Source organism: Papio anubis, chromosome 12, assembly GCF_008728515.1.
Source record: "Papio anubis isolate 15944 chromosome 12, Panubis1.0, whole genome shotgun sequence".
Taxonomy (NCBI): Eukaryota; Metazoa; Chordata; class Mammalia; order Primates; family Cercopithecidae; genus Papio; species Papio anubis.
In genome coordinates, this window is record NC_044987.1 from 75,338,808 (window position 1) to 75,357,931 (window position 19,124).

The 19,124-nt window shown below is 37.4% G+C and overlaps 1 protein-coding gene across 33 annotated transcripts in view; it reads right to left on the minus strand.

The window, feature by feature from the left end:
* SOX6 (SRY-box transcription factor 6) overlaps positions 1-19,124 on the minus strand; it is a 766,932-nt gene that overhangs the window by 32,244 nt on the left and 715,564 nt on the right. For all 33 annotated transcript variants that reach the window (XM_021926855.2, XM_021926880.2, XM_021926881.2 and 30 more), the window contains one exon: positions 15,379-15,487. In XM_021926855.2, the coding sequence (XP_021782547.1) occupies positions 15,379-15,487 (109 nt within the window). The remainder of the gene's footprint in view (positions 1-15,378; positions 15,488-19,124) is intronic.

Genomic DNA, 19,124 nt, shown 5'->3' on the forward strand with positions numbered 1-19,124 from the left:
AGTTTTATTAATAATAGAAAAAAGGAAAATAACTGGAGAATGAACAAATTGTGATATATCCATACAATGGAATACTACTCAAAATAAAACTGTTTTAACCCTTAGTTTAAAAAAGGCAAAAATGACAACAAAATAACTCCACAAAAAAAAGCAGAAAACCAACCATCCAACAAATAAAATGCTCTTTTTTTTGAAAGGTTACTTTTTCTGTGGACCTGAAAAGTAGGTGGCATATTCAGGCCATTGTGAACTCAAAGATAATCTCATTTACTAAAATGAATTATTAAGAACAGCAAAAAAACTATAATTGATTGCTTATGAAGAGAAAGAGACATAAGTATCACTATTGGGTTCCTTGACAGAACTGTTGACAATCACAGTATTTCAGACTACTTCATTTTATTAATAGAATAGTTGATTTTCTCCTGTGGGATTCTGAAGAGTGACATAATACATCTGATAGTCCCTTATTTGGGTTAATAGAGAAAATGATACTGAATGCATTAGAAACAAAAATGTAGAAGATGAAATTTTAGAAGGGGATTGAAATTAGAAAAGAGAGTATTAATACTACACAGATTTGATTTTTCACCATATTTATCCTACCAAATTTATCTTAATACAATAGAGGTCAAATTCATTGTGTTGAAGTAATGACTGATAGATGTCTGTCTATGATTATGGAAACCTACTGCTAACTTACCATTCCTGTTCTGCCAGAATGTGAACTTACTTTCATTATAGGAAGGCTGCTTGGATTTCAAGTTTGATTTCTTCTTGCAAAAAAAAGAAAAAGGATTTGGCTATCCTAGTGGTTTATTTGGCAGACAAAATACATTCCATAGCTGAGCAAGAGCCTTAATTATTAAGGAAGTGAGGAAGTGATGTGTTCATCTTCTGAGAAGAAGAAATGCCAGAGGTGTAGAGTATGCTTTGTTCTCTGTATCTTTTGGAAAAATTACCTAGATACATTAGCAAAGAGTGACCTACTGATAGGTAAATGACTTAAGGAAGACAAATGCAAAATATGGATACACAATTCTTCTGAGCTAGCGATTGGTGAATATGCAAGAGCCAACAGTACAGGAACAAAAGATGAATTATCTGTTGTACTTTAATTAAAGTGTTAATTCTTCATTTGCTGAATGTTGAGGAAGACCATAAGTTAATTTTAATATCTTTGTTTTCATCTTAAGGTTCTTTAGCCCTAGTAAAAACAAATCCCTATTTACTTTAACTATTGAAGCCATCTAGATCAATAAATTCACCAAATAAACTAGAGACAGAGGATGAGAATGTGTGTGTGTGTGTGTGTGTGTGTGTGTGTGAGAGAGAGAGAGAGAGCTAGGAATAGAAAGGCCTAGTTATATATAATGTACACATAAAAAATTCCACTGGGCACTTTGGAAACAAACTTTTTATTTTTATTAATTTAATTTAATTTAATTTAATTTTACTTTTTGAGACAGAGTCTCACTCTGTCACCCAGGCTGGAGTGCAGTGTGGTGATCTTGGTTTACTGCAATCTCCGCCTCCTGGGTTGAAGCAATTCTCCTGCCTCAGCCTCTTGAGTAACTGGGATTACAGACGTGAGCCACCACGCCCAGCTAATCTTGTGTGTATGCGTATTTTTAGTAGAGACAGGGTTTCACCATGTTGGCTAGGCTGGTCTTGAACTCCTGGCCTCAAATGATCTGCCTGCCTTGGCCTCCCAAAGTGCTGGGGTTACAGGATGAGCCACTGCTCTCGGCTGGAAACAAACATTTCATTAATCAGAGTACCAAAGTATTTCTTTAAAGAGCAATTTACCTTTTTGATAGACTAGGCCAGAGGTCGGTTTCTAGGATAGGAACACCAGGTGTACTAAGTAACTTTGCATAAAATAATATTTACAAAGTGCTTTCACTAATTACATTATCTTCGTCCTCATTACAATCTTTTAAAATGAGTAGGAAGGCAGATATCTTTTCACCCACTTTATGAATGAGGAAAGTAAGACTCAGAGACATAATAGCACCTTCCCCTGATTAACCATTTGCTGATAATACGAAGCAGAGCCAGATCTAGAACCGAGATCTTCTGACTTTCAGCCTAGTACATCACTCCTTCACCAAAGCTACCCCAATCACTATTCGGCAATCTGAAACAACTCTGAATTTCAAAGCCCACCATTTCTTGGCTGGAACATTATTTTCCCCCTTTAAGGATGCCACTTCCCTGCCCAGCTAAGCATATTAGAAGAGCCCATTACCAGTTATGAAGTTCATGCCATTGTCTAATTGTTCTCTGAAATACTGCCCCACCAAAGATGCAAGGGCATGTAGATAAAGCACTAAGGACTAAAATTATAGCTAGGATTAAAACAATGCTAAATTAATGCATTCCTTGGTTACAGGATTATGAGCAAGTGTTATTGTGGATAAGACTTCTATTTTTTTTTCTATTAGAAACTCCATTCTCTTTAAAAGATCAACAAGAGGAACCAAAGGGAATTCCCTAAGGTCAGCTCTGAGGAAACATAAACCTCTAATTCAATAACTCTGCTACTGCTCTGAAAAAGGGCTTTATTATTGCAACATCCATATGGAGCCAATTGGACATTAATGACTAATCAATCCCTCCCCTTTCTATTCTACTTAAAGTGTCACAAACCATGTTTAGATTAGCCCATTTCCTGCTTAGGATTGCTCAAGATGTCTTTTGTTCTTTCAGGACCAGCCTGATGGAGGCAGCTTAAACAAACACACGACCGGAGTGGCGCAGGAGTTATAAAGTGCCATATGTGAATGAACAAAGGGGCTATACTAAAGCCTTTTGTGGTATTTGTTAATGTTTTTCATCTGAGCTTAAAAAGGCTTAATGACTTTGTGGTGAGCTGATGCATGTGGCTGGTGGCTTTGCAAAATGAAGGAAATTCTAATCAGTGATATACCAGTCTGTATTTTCAAGAGTCTCTTTCTTTCAGTTTTGATGCCTGTGTTTACTTTTTAAAAAATTCTCAAGTTATATTTACTTTACACAGATAGCTAAACAGAGTCCTTTATCTTATTTCAACTACAGAATCCCAGGGCAGCTGGGATAACTTATATTCTTTATTTTAATGACCTGAAGGTAGCATAGAGCATCAAATATTCCGCTTATTATCTATATGCTGTATTTATACATAGGAGGAGGGCTTACAAGCTGTTGAGCCCAGGTAAAAAGGCATCATTTAAGTTTGAACCAGTTTTCAGGACAACTGGGCTTAGGTTCAAGAAGATGCCCTTGGAGAATAAAGAGACTGGTAAAAAGCTGGTAGACTGAATAATTCGTGTTGTTCAGCAGCTTTTGGCTTTATCTAACTCTAGCTCCTGTCATACACTCTACGTGACATTAAGAAGTGCAAAGCAAGATGAAGCAGGTCTCAGGAGTTAGTTAACAAAGATACTACTAAATTCATTCTCTCATTTCAATCTTTATCAATTGCCTTAGCCTTCACTATCTTTGCTGGACTATTATAAAAACTAGCCTTCCGGCTGATATTCTTACACCCAGTTTTAAATCCTTTAACCTCCACTTAAATACCTCCTCCTAATTTCAGCCAGAATGATCTGTCACAAATGCAATTCGGGCTAGGCCACTGCTATATTTAAAACACTTCAATGGCTCCCTCATGCCCACAAGATGAAGTTCACACTCCTTAGTACAGTACGGATGGCTCTCTGTGACCTGGCCCTCTGACTATGGCTCCAGTACCAGCTCTGGCTACTCTGCTTGGAACATTTTTTGTGTTATAACACTGAACTACTTCCAGTTCTCTACACGCTGTGTTGAGTATGTACATACTAGGAATCTGAGTTTTCTCCCTCCTTTCCTGAAATTACCTGGCCATCTTGCAATCACTCATTATTGAAGACTCGTCTCAGGGATTATTTATCCCATGAAAGTCTTACCTGGTTGCCAGGTTAGAATAAGTAGCCTAGGCTCTGACAGGTGGCACCCTATGTGTACCTCCATCTTAACATTTGCCATATTTTATCCAAATTACCAGTTTTATGTACCTACTTTCTTTTCTAGACTATGTACCCCGAAACAGTGGTAACTGCATTGTGTCTTATCTTTAGCTGCTACCCTTATCCCCAGGGTCTAGTAGCCAGGATGGCATAAGGTAAATACTCAAATGCTTACTAGTACAGTACAGTGGACATCTTCAACAGTGAGAATTTTAGAGTGAGTCTCTAATGCCCACATGTTCTATTAGAACCTGGGAATTTCTGAAATCAGATCTTGTAGAAATTTAATTTTATTTCTTATATTCTGTTAAGTGTCCTTTCTTGAAACATCTATAAAATAAGAATAATTTTGATGTGAAAAATGTACCCATAGTTGTTGTGTGGGACTCACAGATTATTGGTTCCAATCTTACTTTCTTTGATTGACTAGCCATACTGTACCGTTTTGAGATGTCAGCCTCCCTACTTCTAGAAAAACCTTGGAAGGATGGTAAGGCATGTCTGAGACTTTTGGAAATATTAAATCTGAAAACTATTCTAATGATGTAGGGTGTGTGCATATATATATATATGCAGTCAAGTAAGCATACATTAGGACTTTCGTTAAATATCAGATTCATTATAAAATAGATAAAATACACTCACTGAATTAGAGAACTCTAACAGGAGAGGGATGTTAAAGATTACCTAATCCATACTCCTCATTCCAAATGAGGAAACTTTGAGATTTAGAGAGATCAAAATTGTCCAAGTTTCACAGTTAATAAATGGCAAAATCACAACGGGCACTCAAATGTAACTATCTCAAATTTCACACTTTCCATCAGAATGAATTTCTTCAATGGTCAGCTGAGTTGTTTCAATGGCATCCAAACTTAGCTTTTAAAACTCCTAACATGATTAATTTAACTGGCTGGAATCTGTCTTTCATTAGAATGGAAAATGCAGATTATGGGAGCAGCAGAAACTATTTTTTTAAGGTTAGGGTTAAGGAATGAACAGTACTGAAAGGAGATCACTCAAGGATTTTAGAGATCAATCCAATCTGATGGGCCACCAATACTTCTTCACCCTGAGAACTGGTGAAAGTATTTGAAAAGTGCCTAATATTTCTGTGGTTTAAGGGATTAAAACAACTTTCAGTTTCCATTTCTAATTAAAATTTTCTGCTTTTTAATGAAAACTATAGGAAAAAGCTAATCCAACAAAGGCAACCAATTTAGTTGCTCATCTTGGAGAAAAACAGGAGACAGCATGGCTCAGATGCCATATAGACAGATCTAGGTTTGAATTGTTGATCTGATCTTTCCTAGCTAAGTAGCCTTGGATAAATTATTTTCTTTCTCTAAACTGTAGTTTCATTTCTCTATAAAAGAGAACTAATAATTTCTACCTTGCAGCATCTTTGTGAGAAATAAATAGGCATACATGTAAATTTCCTAGCACAGTGACTGGAACCCAGTACCTATTCACTAAGCAGTAGTTCCTTTTAGAAATAGGTAGCAGTAATAATGGCAACAGAAGTAGTAGAATGCTTATTCCAGTACCAAGAACATAGCAGGTACTTAACTCATATGTGTTCCCTTTGTAGACTTTCCTCATACCTGGGTGATGTTTGCTATATTTTACATTCTACTCTTCAGGGAGTTACTAAATAAACTCGCAAGTTAACTGAAAAATGCAATTTATTCCTTAATGGAGCCTCTTTTCTTCCCAACTGCTAAAAATATATTTCAAAAGGTTCTCTATGATACAGACTAAAATACAATGACTAGGCATAGGGCTCAACCAAGAAAGACCATCTCACATCTCCGCAGTTCCCATATATGGGAACAGAAGTCAGACCATACTGCTCATACAGAGCCAGAAGAGAGACCATTATCTTGTGAACCTACAGATCAGCTTTTTTTTTAAATAAAGGACTCATTGGAATTACAAAGGATTTGAATTATTGACTATGGAATTAAAATAAATGGAGGGCAATGAAGTTTCAGGGACATTTGACAATTGTTTTTCTTCTTCTCCACGAACAGGTCTGTAGCTGTCCAGCATGGAGCAGCTATTATCCTGTTACATTTTGTCCCTATGTAGGATCAACCTTCCCACAGAAGAGTCAGCTTATATTGAAACACCATGAGCAACTTCTCCATCACCAAAGTAAAAAATACATATACATATATTGATACCAGTAAGCTTCAATTTGCATTTCTAATATAAATTTAAAATGATTGAACATATTGCTTATGAAATGCTTTTTTCCAGGTCTGAGACTTGGGATATTACATTTTTGTTCAGAGTTACGTGCCATAGCCTATTCCTAAATGTGGCAGTTTATAGTATATAGCAAATGACGATGCATTCTTACATAACCTTTCCCCTCTGGTACTATGACCTAACTTTGGCATCATTATGTCTCAGGTGTAAATACCCATTGAACAAAAACAATTAAAAAGAAAAACTGCACTCCTAAGTGAGAGGCAAAAGTACAAGACTGATCTGTAAGGCATCGATCAGTCACAGTAGACAGTGAAAATCCTACTTATTGGCATCCAGGAGGAGAGGAGGAAAGGAGTTATTTCTAGTATGAGTTTGAATGAAAACTCACCTAACACCAGCTAAGCTTTCTCGTGTTATAACATGGAAAGATATCTACTTGAACATCCTCTCTGAAATAATATTAAAGAGAGCAGAGGAATAAAGAGACTTACAGATCTCCAAAAGCAACCTAACTACTGCATTTCCATTATTCTTAACCTCTCTAGTCTAAATCAGTCTTGAATGATTAAAGGTTAATGCATATCTATTTGGTGGTAAAGTCCAAATTTCTCAGCCTGGTAATCAAGGCCCTCCTTAATATGTCACCCATCTATTTCTGTAACATACTCAATTCAACAAATATTTATTAATTGCAAGTATGTGCAAGGCTTTGTGTTGGGCTTGGTGGAGAAGACAAAGATGAAAAAGATGATTCTTCCCTTCTGGAGTTTTCCTATGAAAGTCTATCTGCTTAATGTCTGTGTCTGCTTAGATTATTCCCTCAGCTGAAAGATTTTCCTCTTCTTTTTGCTTATCCAAACCTAGGCTTATCTCCAGCCACACTTCTATCAGGTTTTCCAGAACCATTGCTGTCCACAAAGCACTGCAGCTTCCTCCTCTAAATAGTAGCCTTTTCTGTTTCTTTAATGATGTACTTGAACATTTAATACCTTAAACTGCTTTGCTTTTTATGTGTAATAAGCTTGTAATCCCAACTACATTACTAGCTCTTGAAGAATATAATGTGGTCTATATTTTTTAAAAAACCTTTCCCTCCATGCCCATAACAGTATGGTGTATATAAGAGATAATCAGTACATTATAACTTGGTTGAACATATGGGTAAAACTGAAGATTTGGAGGCCATAAGTAGGGACAGATCCTGGTTAGAAAGACCTGGTTCCTAGCACCGGAGATTCAGTCTATAGAGACCCACCTCTAAAGAGGTAGAAAATAGACAGCAGATAAATGAGTACAGGCAGGGATAGAAAAGCAGAACAAAATAAGAAGAGCAATCTAGAAAGAGACATTCAAAAACAGTCATGCATTGCTTAACGATGAGGATACCTTAAATGAATCCTTGGGCAATTCTGTCATTGTGCAAACATCATAGAATGTACTTACCAAACCTAGATGGTATAGTCTACTGTACACCTAGGCTATCTGGTATAGTCCATCGCTCCTAGACTACAAACACATACAGCATGTTACTGTACTGAATACTGTAGGCAATGGCAACACAACGGTAAGTATTTGTGTAATTTGTTTAAACATATTTAAACACAGACAGTGTACAGAAAAAATACGGTCCTGTACTCTTATAGGACCACCATCATATATGTGGGCCATCATTGACTTAAATGTCATTAAGTGGTGCATGACTGTATAAGAAGACCTTGGTTAAGAAAAGATAGGAAGTCAGTAACAGAAACTGGGGGAGGACTGGGTGGGTACTGACTCTTTGGAAAAAGTTTGAAACACAGTTATCAGAACTTGAAGAGCAGGAAAGGGCCAGTTGGTCAAAGTTTGGTCTCAATTCAAATCCTGACCTTAAACAGAGAGAATTTAAAGCACATTCATAACTAGCCTGATGCTCATTAAATCCCATTACCTTAGGTTAGGCTGAATTCCACAGCCTGCAGGTAGAAAGTCAAGTGGCTCTTACTGCCAGGAAAGAAGAATCTGGGCAAGGTCCACAATCTCAAAAGCTACAGTCAGTCCAAATATGTCAGACAGAACTCTATCAGTCAGGGTTTAATCTAATGTGCTGGTTTATGTGAAGCAGACATACATACCGCTGAGGAAGCGAGGACTGATTTTGCAGTCCCATCAGGAACATATGCTAGCTATTCTTGTCTTGGGTCTAATTTTCATGGTAGATAGTATTAATCTTTCATTGCTCAGTTGCTGTAGCAAGCTGGAGAAGTACAGTCATTACTCAGTATCTGAGAGAGATTAGTTCCAGGACCCCCTACAGATACCAAAATCCTCAGATGCCCAAGTCCCTTATATAAAATGGTGTAATCCCTGCACATATCCTCCCACATACCTGAAACAATCTCTAGATTACTTATGTTACCTTATACAATGTAAATACTATGTAAATAGTTGTTACATGGCATTGTTTAGGAAATAATCACATGGAAAAAGTCTGTACATGTTCAGTACAGACACAACCAGCCATTTTTTTGTGTGAATTTTTTTTTTCTACTGTCGATTGAATCTACAGATGCAGAACTTGCAGATACAGACAGCAGACTATATTTCTATGCGATTCAGTAATGACGTAGACTGGCATTTCTTCCCCAGGGTAAAGAATATTCAGTCAGAAAAGTAGATCTTTTTGAGATAATTATTCATACTGCCATTGACACTTCTTTAGAAAAGGCAGCCCAATGAGAAACCAGCTATCTGGTAGGGCTAGATTCCTCACTAAAGAGAGGCTGGGTCTTTGATTGGGCTTTCGATCCTAAGCAACAATAAGCAGCAGGTTGAGTTCCTTTTATGGAGTATTAGGAGATGGAGTTATACAAGAATCTTGACATTTCACTATCTTGCCCCATCAGGACTATACATCACTCGGAGGGTTCAATGGAAATTGTTTTCTACCAACATTAAAAGTTATTTGGGAGCTTTTAAGACACAGCAAATATATTTCTTTAAGAGAAGTTTATTTGCTTGTTTAAGAGAGCTGCACTTTATATATAGTGCTGATATAAACTGGTGCACAGGATCCTCTAAAACTGTTTATATCCACAGTAAAATACATTTTTGTGATACTCATACAACAGAGTTAGTCCAGAGCCCAGGGCTTTGTGGACTCTGCTTATATCCCAGCCTCTGTGGCTGTTACTCCTTTTCACCAGGTCTTAGGCCTTCCTCACCACCCATCCTGGCTTCAGTCAACAGTCTGCCGGTTCTATAGAGACGCAATTGCCTATTCATTTCTCTGAAATGCCTGGACACCATTTTGGGTAGGTATGGAAAGCCAGACTCATACGCCCACAGCATAGTTCTAGTTAATGTTCCCTCTGATTTACCTGAGTTTTATCTTTTTACATGTATAATTTCTCATCTTTTATTCCTGGTATCTAGCAGTTGGATACCTTCTTGGGCAAAGGTATATCATCTCTGATATAATTACACAATAATTGTATTTATTTTTATTATTGCATCATCCCTAATTGATACTTATTATATTCTAGTAGCCTTGAAGGTGAATGGCTTCAATTATATAGCAGTAAAATAATAAAGTTTAAAAAACTGTCAACTAGAATCCATCTAGACCAACTTCCTCATTGACAGATGAGAAAATTTAGCGGAAGAAAATGACTTGCCAAGGATGGAACAACCAGAATTTAAGTCTTCTAGCCCTTAAGCAAATATCTGAAGGCATGTCAAATGAAGAAATGATAAGTTTTATTGCTAGGGTCTAGAAATCAGACTGGAACCAATGGGTAGAAGTTACAAGAAAGTGAGGCAAATTTTAGTTATAAATTGTTAACAAACAGCTAATTGAATGAGGATGAGCCTCTCAAGAAGTGGTCAGTATTCTGTCTTCAGACTCTCAGAGACATTTGAACAAATGTAAAACAACTACTTGTCAGGGATAAGAGAAGTGATTTCTTGGCCTGAATTACAGATTTGATGACCTCTCTCCTTTATTTCAAATTTGAGAATCCAAGAGTTGCAATGTAAGGCACTGCATTCTGGTAGGCTTGAACTAATGATCTTTATGCAGTTATAGCACTTAAACCCCACCCCACATTAGGCTACAGTTTGCCTCTGCTGCCTTGAATGAGTCATGTATCATAGAGTCAATCTTTTCTACCAGGAATAAGGATCTAGGAAGGGTAGGGGAATGAGGAAAACTTCAACACTTTCCAAGTATGTGGATCAAAGAATGAGCAGGATTTTTAAGAGAGGGTATTCATATTAAGCAGTGCGTTTTAAAGAAAAGAAGAACTATTGCAATCTCTGCTATTTGTCTTAAACAAAGAGCTTAAGCTGAAAATAATAAAACTATCCTGAGATATAAAACTTAGAAGCAAATGGAGGTACACACACACACACACACACACACACACACACACACACACAAATAAAGCTTCAGAAGGGTAATGTCATCTTGGCTGTGTTCCAGTTCACAAATTCAGTATAAATCTATATAATGCTTCTGAAGAAATGTGAGTGCAGTAGTCCCAAAAGAGGGTATTCTTGGTACACATATCTATTTCCATTTGATTCAATGCAAAGTTTTAATACATGGAGGACAGCACATCATTCCAGTTCTGATGCAGGGTCCAACAGTCTGGCCAAAGATAATCCCTTTCAGAGCTCATCCATAAATGCTAGGCTTATCTTTCACTATGCCCCAAATCAAAATGAGGTACAACCTCTCAATAAGGCTGGGACAGAGTAATTGATGTGAAAATTGTTTTAAAGGTGTTAGAAGAATGTTTTCTTAAACAAACCATACAGCAAAACAGAAACAAAAGAAAAGTATCCCTTTAAAAACCCCAGGTATAAGAGAAAAAAGAAACAGGATGGAAAAGAATATATTTAAAAAGCTGAGTCTCAACTATTGTTGCTGGAGAAAAGGTGAGCCGAGAGAAAGAGGAGGGAGCCCATCTGTGAAGGTAATTGGGAAATACTACTGGAGAGATCTTCTCATTAACAAAAAGGAAAGCTCAAGGAACATGAAAACTCAATTCAGCAAGTGGCACAAATACAACCTCTAAGCCATTACTCTCCTCTTTTACTTCTCTAAAAAAATCCCTAAATGGAACCTATGATAGATAGATCATCTTTCTGATAAGAAATTCACTCAGTGTTTTATGAAGATTCTAATAATAATCGCAGACTTGGAAAGGACCTTAGATGAAGTCAAATCCAACGTACCTCTTTTAAAAGATAAAGAAACTTAAGCCCAGAGGTTCTTGTTTTTAGTCGTTTGGCAAAGGAACTTCAACTCAAATCTCCCATTAAACAGGCTAGAACTCTTTCTGGTCTATAGGCAACCTTGAAATTAGGAGAGCTGGAATAAGAATTGCACTCTTGCCTAAGCAGAATAAGAAAAGGGGCAATGCCATACGAAAAGTCCATAAAAAGTTCAACAGCTGTTCACTATTCTTAATTATATGGTGACAGACTCAACTAATCAAGCCCTCTCTTCCTTACATGTCCTACATACGAGCTAACAAATTATGTATACTCAATACATGTTAAGACTTCAACTGCTTCAAAGTATAACACAACCTTAAACATGTTTCCTAAGTCCCCGGCACCAGTGAATTTGTAGTTTTATAAATATCATGGTGAACAAGAAATGCTGTCTTGTCACATTCAAGCCAAATAACAGCTGGACTTTAAAAATAAAATTTTGAAGGCATTTGCCTTTTATATTTTTAATTTCTGTTTTCCTTGCCTATGGTTTTGTCATATGATTTTGATGAGTGGTTAATACACATCCACAGCTGCCTCTTTTGGTGACCTTTTCCTCACTGTCTCCAGGCTCAGGGCTATGAAGCATGTCTACAAGTTGCTTACTAAGTGATACTGTCATTTTCATGGCTGACAGACATTTTTCTGGGAAGCCTGGTGGAAGCAGGGCCTCATCTTCCGGGTTGGCTTACTTTCGTCACTTCAGAAGCCCCACAGGAGGATGGGGTAGATGTGGAGGGAGGGCATAGCCCCTTAAAATTGCTGTTTCAAAGCCAGAGGAAACCTGTCTGGACTGAGGGAGAAGACATCTGGGCCAGAGGCACAGTAGTTACCTATCAACTCAGCCCCGCTAAGGAGCTCTCACTCCGAATCCTCTATAGAGCACAAAGAAGTCCTGATCTTCTTAGCGCTTTTCTCCATGATAATTATGTGTGTACATATTTCCCTTTTAATCTTCTGTCTTTCCTCACTAGACCATATGTTTAAAGAGGTCAAGGACATCTCTGCTTTGCTTCCCATCGTTTGTTCTAAGTCTAGTTTAGGGGCTGGCACATGGTAGGCACTCAAGAAATGTTGGCTGGTTGTTTTTTTAGACCAAAGACTAAGTGAAGGAGCAAATAATTTTTTTAGTTATTCTGATACTTTAGTTTCTTCTTAATCTTACTGTTAAGGGAAATATGAAGGAACAAAGTAGAGAAAGTATCATGTGTACCTGTTATCTACTCTGACTTTAATATGAAGTGTAACTCCAGCAGACTTTGCAATCAGCTCAGCCTTGAACAGATGCCAGGATACATCCTTAAGTCAGCAGAAGGCTGCTACCCATGCTAGCAGTCCTCACAGAAGCACTGCACTTCGGTCGGTATTAGAACAGGTAACTTGACTCCATTCATGAACCCCCAAAAGCACATGAGGTCTCAATGGCAACTTCTGGGCAAGCTTCTGAAGGGAGGTTTTCACATGCTCCTTAAGCTCCTGGGCCACTACAGCCCTTCTACGATGACACTCATCAGGCACTGCTGCTATGTGTGACGGAGTAACATGAGAGCTGGCATATGGCATGACTTGCTATATTTAGGGCAGAGGAAATGGGCTGTACTGAGGAAGGTCACAAGGAGTTTGTTCAGAAAAAAGAAGGGACCATGTGTTTCTACATATACAGTAGGGGGCAGTATGGCAGGCTGCTTGAGAGAATCTCAGCTCTAACCTTAATATGTGGCTCATAGTGAGTAATTTAATTATTCTCAGCCTCAGTTTTCTCACCTGTAAAACGGAAAAAGTAATACCTTCTTCACAATGTGTATAAGGATTAAATAAGAAAATGGGGGTAAAAAGCTTAACATATTCTCTAGTATATAAACGCTTGATAAAAATGTTTTCTAAAAACAAAACAACCAGGGAAATTGGTTTGAATCTAGACAATCTAGGCATTGAATAGAATATCCAAAAATATTTATATACAGTATGTTTCTCTAGAGTTAAATTTTTAACTTTTTCCTTTTATATAGTTAATAACTCAGACCATGATTTTTAACTTACCAAGCACATGATATCACTAACTAGATAATGACATTACAGAGAGATAACTGACTATATTTACACCAAATATGCAGTTAAGGAAGCAAATGAAAAAAGGTGAATGACAAATTGAGAAAAGTCTTTGACAGCACAGGTAAGGTGATAGAGCTCTGTAACGACCAGTCTGTTGTCAAATAAACAGACTGAATACTCCAAAGTAATGAAAAATATTTATTTCATTACATATGGTCAACAATTTAGGTACTCTACAGTACCGTCTCCCAATAAAATTGAGATGGGCCAGATCTGAAGTGCTTCCACACAGGCTTTTAGATCAGCCACAATTTCTGTGTTGCAGTCAGATGGTTAACTGTGTAAGTAACATCATTTGGACTTCCTGGCTTCCTAGGTAGAGGAACCTCAACCCTTATCAGTGGAAAACCTGCACTTTTAAGTGCCTATGAAAATATCGGGCTGTTGATGGACATTCTTCAAGGAAGACAGCAAGCATATTTTGAGTCCTCTTTATGCCTCCCTTCCTACCTATCTTCCCTCTTCCTTGTTCCTTTCTTTCCTTTCTCTTCTCTTCCCCTCCCTCCCTCCCTCTTTACTCCCATATACACATACACATCCTAATCAGAATTTATTTTAACACCTTGTCTCCCAAACTATCATCAAACATTAGTCTTTCCTACTAGTATGAAAAATTATCATTCTGAAAACTTTCTGAAGGGCTTCCTAATGTCTAATACTACTCATCTCTGAGTCCTCATTCCAGGGATTTCTGGGCTGCCTGGGATGGCCCCAGGCTCTCACTAGAAGCCATGCCCAGTTTAGATGCTGCTATGAAGTGTCTTCATGTGTTTTCAAGGGATTAGGGTCCTGGAAGAAACCCTGCCAGTTAAAGGGATACTAGTGAGATTCTTCCCCTTAAGCTAAAGAAGGACTTTAGCTGGGACCTGAGATGGGTGAAGTATCATGTTACTCTGAAGAGAACAAATTAATCTTCCCTGACTGGTGGGACAGATTCTGCCAAAGGAACAGCTAACGGGAAAACCAGTCTCTACTCTGTGATGACACAGTAAATAACCAGGCAACATTACTACTGAAGTGCTGACCTAACCCATAAATTGTACCCAGACTCTGGGGAGCAATTTCTGCTGATGTGCTGCTGTGCATTTAAAACAAACAAACAAAAAGGGAAGAGAAGTGAACAGGCATTGATATTGGTGTGGGTAAATATTCTGAGAGGAAGGCTGGTCTTTCTACCCAGACTTCTGAAAGATGTTAGTAATGGTTACTGCATAGGCACAGACTGGGCCTTCCCCAAGCAATTATTAAGTTTATGCTAAAACTGCTGCAAACTATCATTTAATCCCCAAAATGGTTTGATTGTACCTGGGAATCACTTGATTTGGATATGCTAAATACTCTGATTTGATCATTCCACAATGTATATATGTATCAAAATCACTTTATACCCCATAAATGTATACAATTATTACTTGTCAATGAAAGATAAAATAATGTTTAAAAGTCCTCCTTTGTATGTTTTCCCTTTTTAAATGCAAATGCAGTGAGATGGATGAAACACAGAATTCTGCTGTTCATTGAAATGTAGAGGATCCTTTCATTTTAAAACTTTGATGGTAACTTGAAGTACTTGGATTGCTAAGTATTCAGTAATGTAAGATCTAGCTGCTTCTTAAAGTCTTCTACTATAATGCACAACATAACATACGTAGTTAAATAGTAACATTTCCTTTGCTTTGCCTAAGAAATCTAGCTGATGACTCCTATGAAAAACTATAAAGATCCTATATCTAGCTCAGACACACCTTTGGAAACACATGGAGCAGCAGAAAAGAGCTAGAGAAAAGCCACTCACCCTCTGCATCTTCTGGCCGAGTAAGGTCGATGACACCTGGGCCCAGTTTTCCATCTTCATTTGACTTTCCCGTTAACTGGGGTCCCAGATTCTCAAAGCGCGTTCTTTCCTAGAGGAACAAATAATCAGAGGTTTATTCTAGTTTCCAAAACAGCCACCATTTCCTTCCAGTTTCTATCTTACTTAATGGGCAAAAGGTGAATTCAAAAATATTATTTCTGACCAACATGGACTCTGAAAATCTTTCAGGAAGATTCCGTTGAAAGCTGTTTGTGACACGGACAGCCCTTACAGCATCTAGACCACAGTACCTGTAGGGAAAGGAAACCTGTGACAGGGAACCTGCCAGAGCTTCTGTGCATATCTTCGCTCTGTTGGATTTGCTCCAGTAATCTAAAAAGAACGCAATAGAGAGGGTTGAGCCAACAATGCAAAAACCTGAAAGAGCAGTTCCTATTGAAATAAACGGCTAAATTTAATGGGAGAGGAATTTTCTCATTTAGAGATCATAGTTTACATTGGCATTCCTGGGGAAATACAAATCAGAATTTTATGCACAAGGATTTCAAAAACAAGTATTTCAAAGCAGGCCAACCAGATAACGATTGATACTACTATTTTGTCTCAGAATTTCAACAGTGATTTTCTGGGAACTAAAAAGGAGGACATCACTCCTAGCCAGCCACGGTGCCAGCAAAGTTAAATACCCCTGCTGCTTTAGGAGGGAAAACCCAGAGCTGTTTTACTTGTTCACCAGTTCTTCTAGGAGTAGGAGTCTGAAGCATCATAGTGAACACTCCCTCTGCAGCTCTCCGGATCAGTAGCAGAGGAGCTCATTGACCATCATTAATATGGTGTTCTTGTCTGCAGAAACACAGCGCATGTCCCCCTCTCGTCTCTTTACTACTCTCCTGACTCAAACTTGGCTTTGTGTTGTGCTTATGAATGAATGAAACCTTGTTGTTCATTACTATGAAACAATATTAAATGTCATGTCAGCTTGAATTTACAGACATGAAATAGCAGCTTCCAGCTCCGGGAATGGTTTCTGCATGTTATACTTAATGCATTATGCAGCAGTAGAGTGCTGATTGCTGTTCAGTCTATTGTTCAATGACCTAGTTCTGTACTGAGCATGTTCGGCATTAGATGGAAACACTCTGAGTGTTCTCTTCTGTAAGATGTTTAGAAACTTGGAAATATTCTTAAAGAGCAAACATACAATTACTTGATAGAGGCTGTGCCTCATTTGTACAGCCTGACTACATTTATGCTTTCTAATATGATTATTTTTGAATATCATTATATTTCTATAATTAATTCCCATCAGTCAAATTGTGCAGGAAGTCTTCCAGTTCCCCTTCATCATGGAATATGTTGAAATCTGTGTTGGAAGAAAACACAGCATAAACCTTGCTTTAATCTACGCCATTTCTATGAAAGATTTGCAACAAAAATTACAATCACGAATTTCCCTAACTGGGTAATATACTCACTAGTTTAAATAGCAGTATGTGGGGAAACCTCTGATATATGACACTTATAAAAAACAGAATGAAAACAAAAACCAAATTAAGTGCGGTTCCCTAATATCTTCTTATGTGAAAACACTGGTGCACAAGAACAAATTAACCCAGATGCAGAACACAACAAAAAGCAACTATAAGCCTTGTGGGAGCTTCACACACAGTCAGGGAAAGGACAGCTGCTTTTAATCAGCCAATTTCTATTTTTGAGTAGCACTTTGGTTGTCACGATGTAAAGAAAAAGAATTAAAGTGGAGATGAGTAGTACCAGGGAAAGCAAAATATTCAACCTTTGTTTTATCACATTGTTTCGCATTTCAAATATTTGCATGTGAATGCTTTCCCTATGTTAAATGCAAAAGGAGTTTTGATGTGACACCTGCAATCTTCTTGGAAGAACAACCTTTAACTGTATTTTCATAGGGGGAAAAACAACTTTCTCTGAAAATCAACAGACCGTGCTATCTATCGATATGCATATTTCAAGTATCTTTCTAGTCACTCATTCTCTTTGATTTTACTGGAAAATATTCTCAGTAAAAAAATAAAATAAAATAAAGTTCCTGAAAGAATATCAATATTTTGACAAGGAAGGAGAAGAGGGAAAATTACATGCCATGGTTTGTAAAATCCTAAGACAACAAAGCTTACATGATGATAATATCTTTTCTTTTATAAAAAATGAAGTGCACTCACAATTCAGTAGTATCAGCTTGTTTTTAATCATAACAAAAAACATTCAGAACATTCAACAACACATTCACAGTGTCTTTGAAGTCATACATTTTTCTGACTTCATTGAAAAAAAAATCTGCAGAGATACTTTCCCTTTAAAATGTCAATATTTTGACAGAGTAGAAGTCAAGGAAGAATATCCCATGAAACACTTGTTAAATAGGAAGAAAATAAATCAATGATAGAAATTGTTTTGGGCAGTGGGTTGCATTTTAGATTTGGTAATATTAAGCACTTGTGTTTGAGATTAAAGAAGGACCCTGCAAAGCCATGCCCTTTCATATAAATTTCCACCTAGTCTCCCAGAAGATTTCCTTCTTTTCTTCAAAGAATAGCTTAGAATATTTATTTGCCAGCCACATAACCATAAGATAAGAGGGCCTGATGTCTACAAGTTACGTCTGGGCAGCTGAGCTAAGCAAAGATTTTACCAGTGAGGTTGAACATGAGCCTAGTAAATACAGGATGTGGATGTGGGCACAGAGAGAAGTATAAAGATACTTTGGTTCCAATAAGCTTAAACTTCTGCCATTAAGTACCCATGAGCATGCCCCTATATGGAACAAATATAGACTGTGGGTGGCAAGTTCTTAAGTCCAAATTTCCACACACTTGAACTAGCTCTCACCATGTACATAGCTCCCAAGTAAGATATGTTGGAGATATAAGCAAAATACCTCCATGCTAATTTAATCCCACCCCTTCCAGGAAAATTGCCCCATCTTCATGTTGACAGTGGATTTTACATGCAGCAATGTGATCAGACACTTACTTACGCATTGTCAGTCACAAACAGGCAGGCAACATAAAAGTTATTGAAAAAAAATTAAAGTCAGCTTTGCTGTGTTGTAGGACTGTTGGCTCTCTAAGTGCTTTGAAATTATGATGTATGAAGTAGATGTTGCATATTAAATAAAGATATTTAAATGATAAAGCCCCCTTTAGTGGGAGCTGATGAATGTTAAATGTTACAAGCCACAAGCCAGTAGCATCCATCATCTTCACATATTATCAGAGTCAATGACGGGGCAGCCTCACTGATGACAGATAGACTGCTGCATTATTATCCCTTATTTCCAGAGTCACTGAACAAACCATTCAACTCTTCGGGCATTATTTTTAACTTTGCTTTAAATTAGCAACTTTTCCCTCCCTACCATGGCAAGATTGATCAATTTTGTCTTTGCATGGGTGGAGAGAGAGGATGAATTTGGGGTAACTAAAAGAACAGAGGTTTGTTTTCATCTAGGAAAAAAATCAACTTCCTCTTACTGGTATCAAATGTAAAATTGTGATCTGGGGAAAGAACAGCAATGAAACAGCAAGCACACAATAATGGCTTTTCTTTGCACTTAGATAAAAGCCGAATTTTTGATGTGCACAGTATATTTTAATAAAATTTTATATACTATGTTTTATACACTTATTGGCTATTCCATAATAATGTGTGTGCTAACAGTAAAATTGCTCTTAAATTTATGTGTG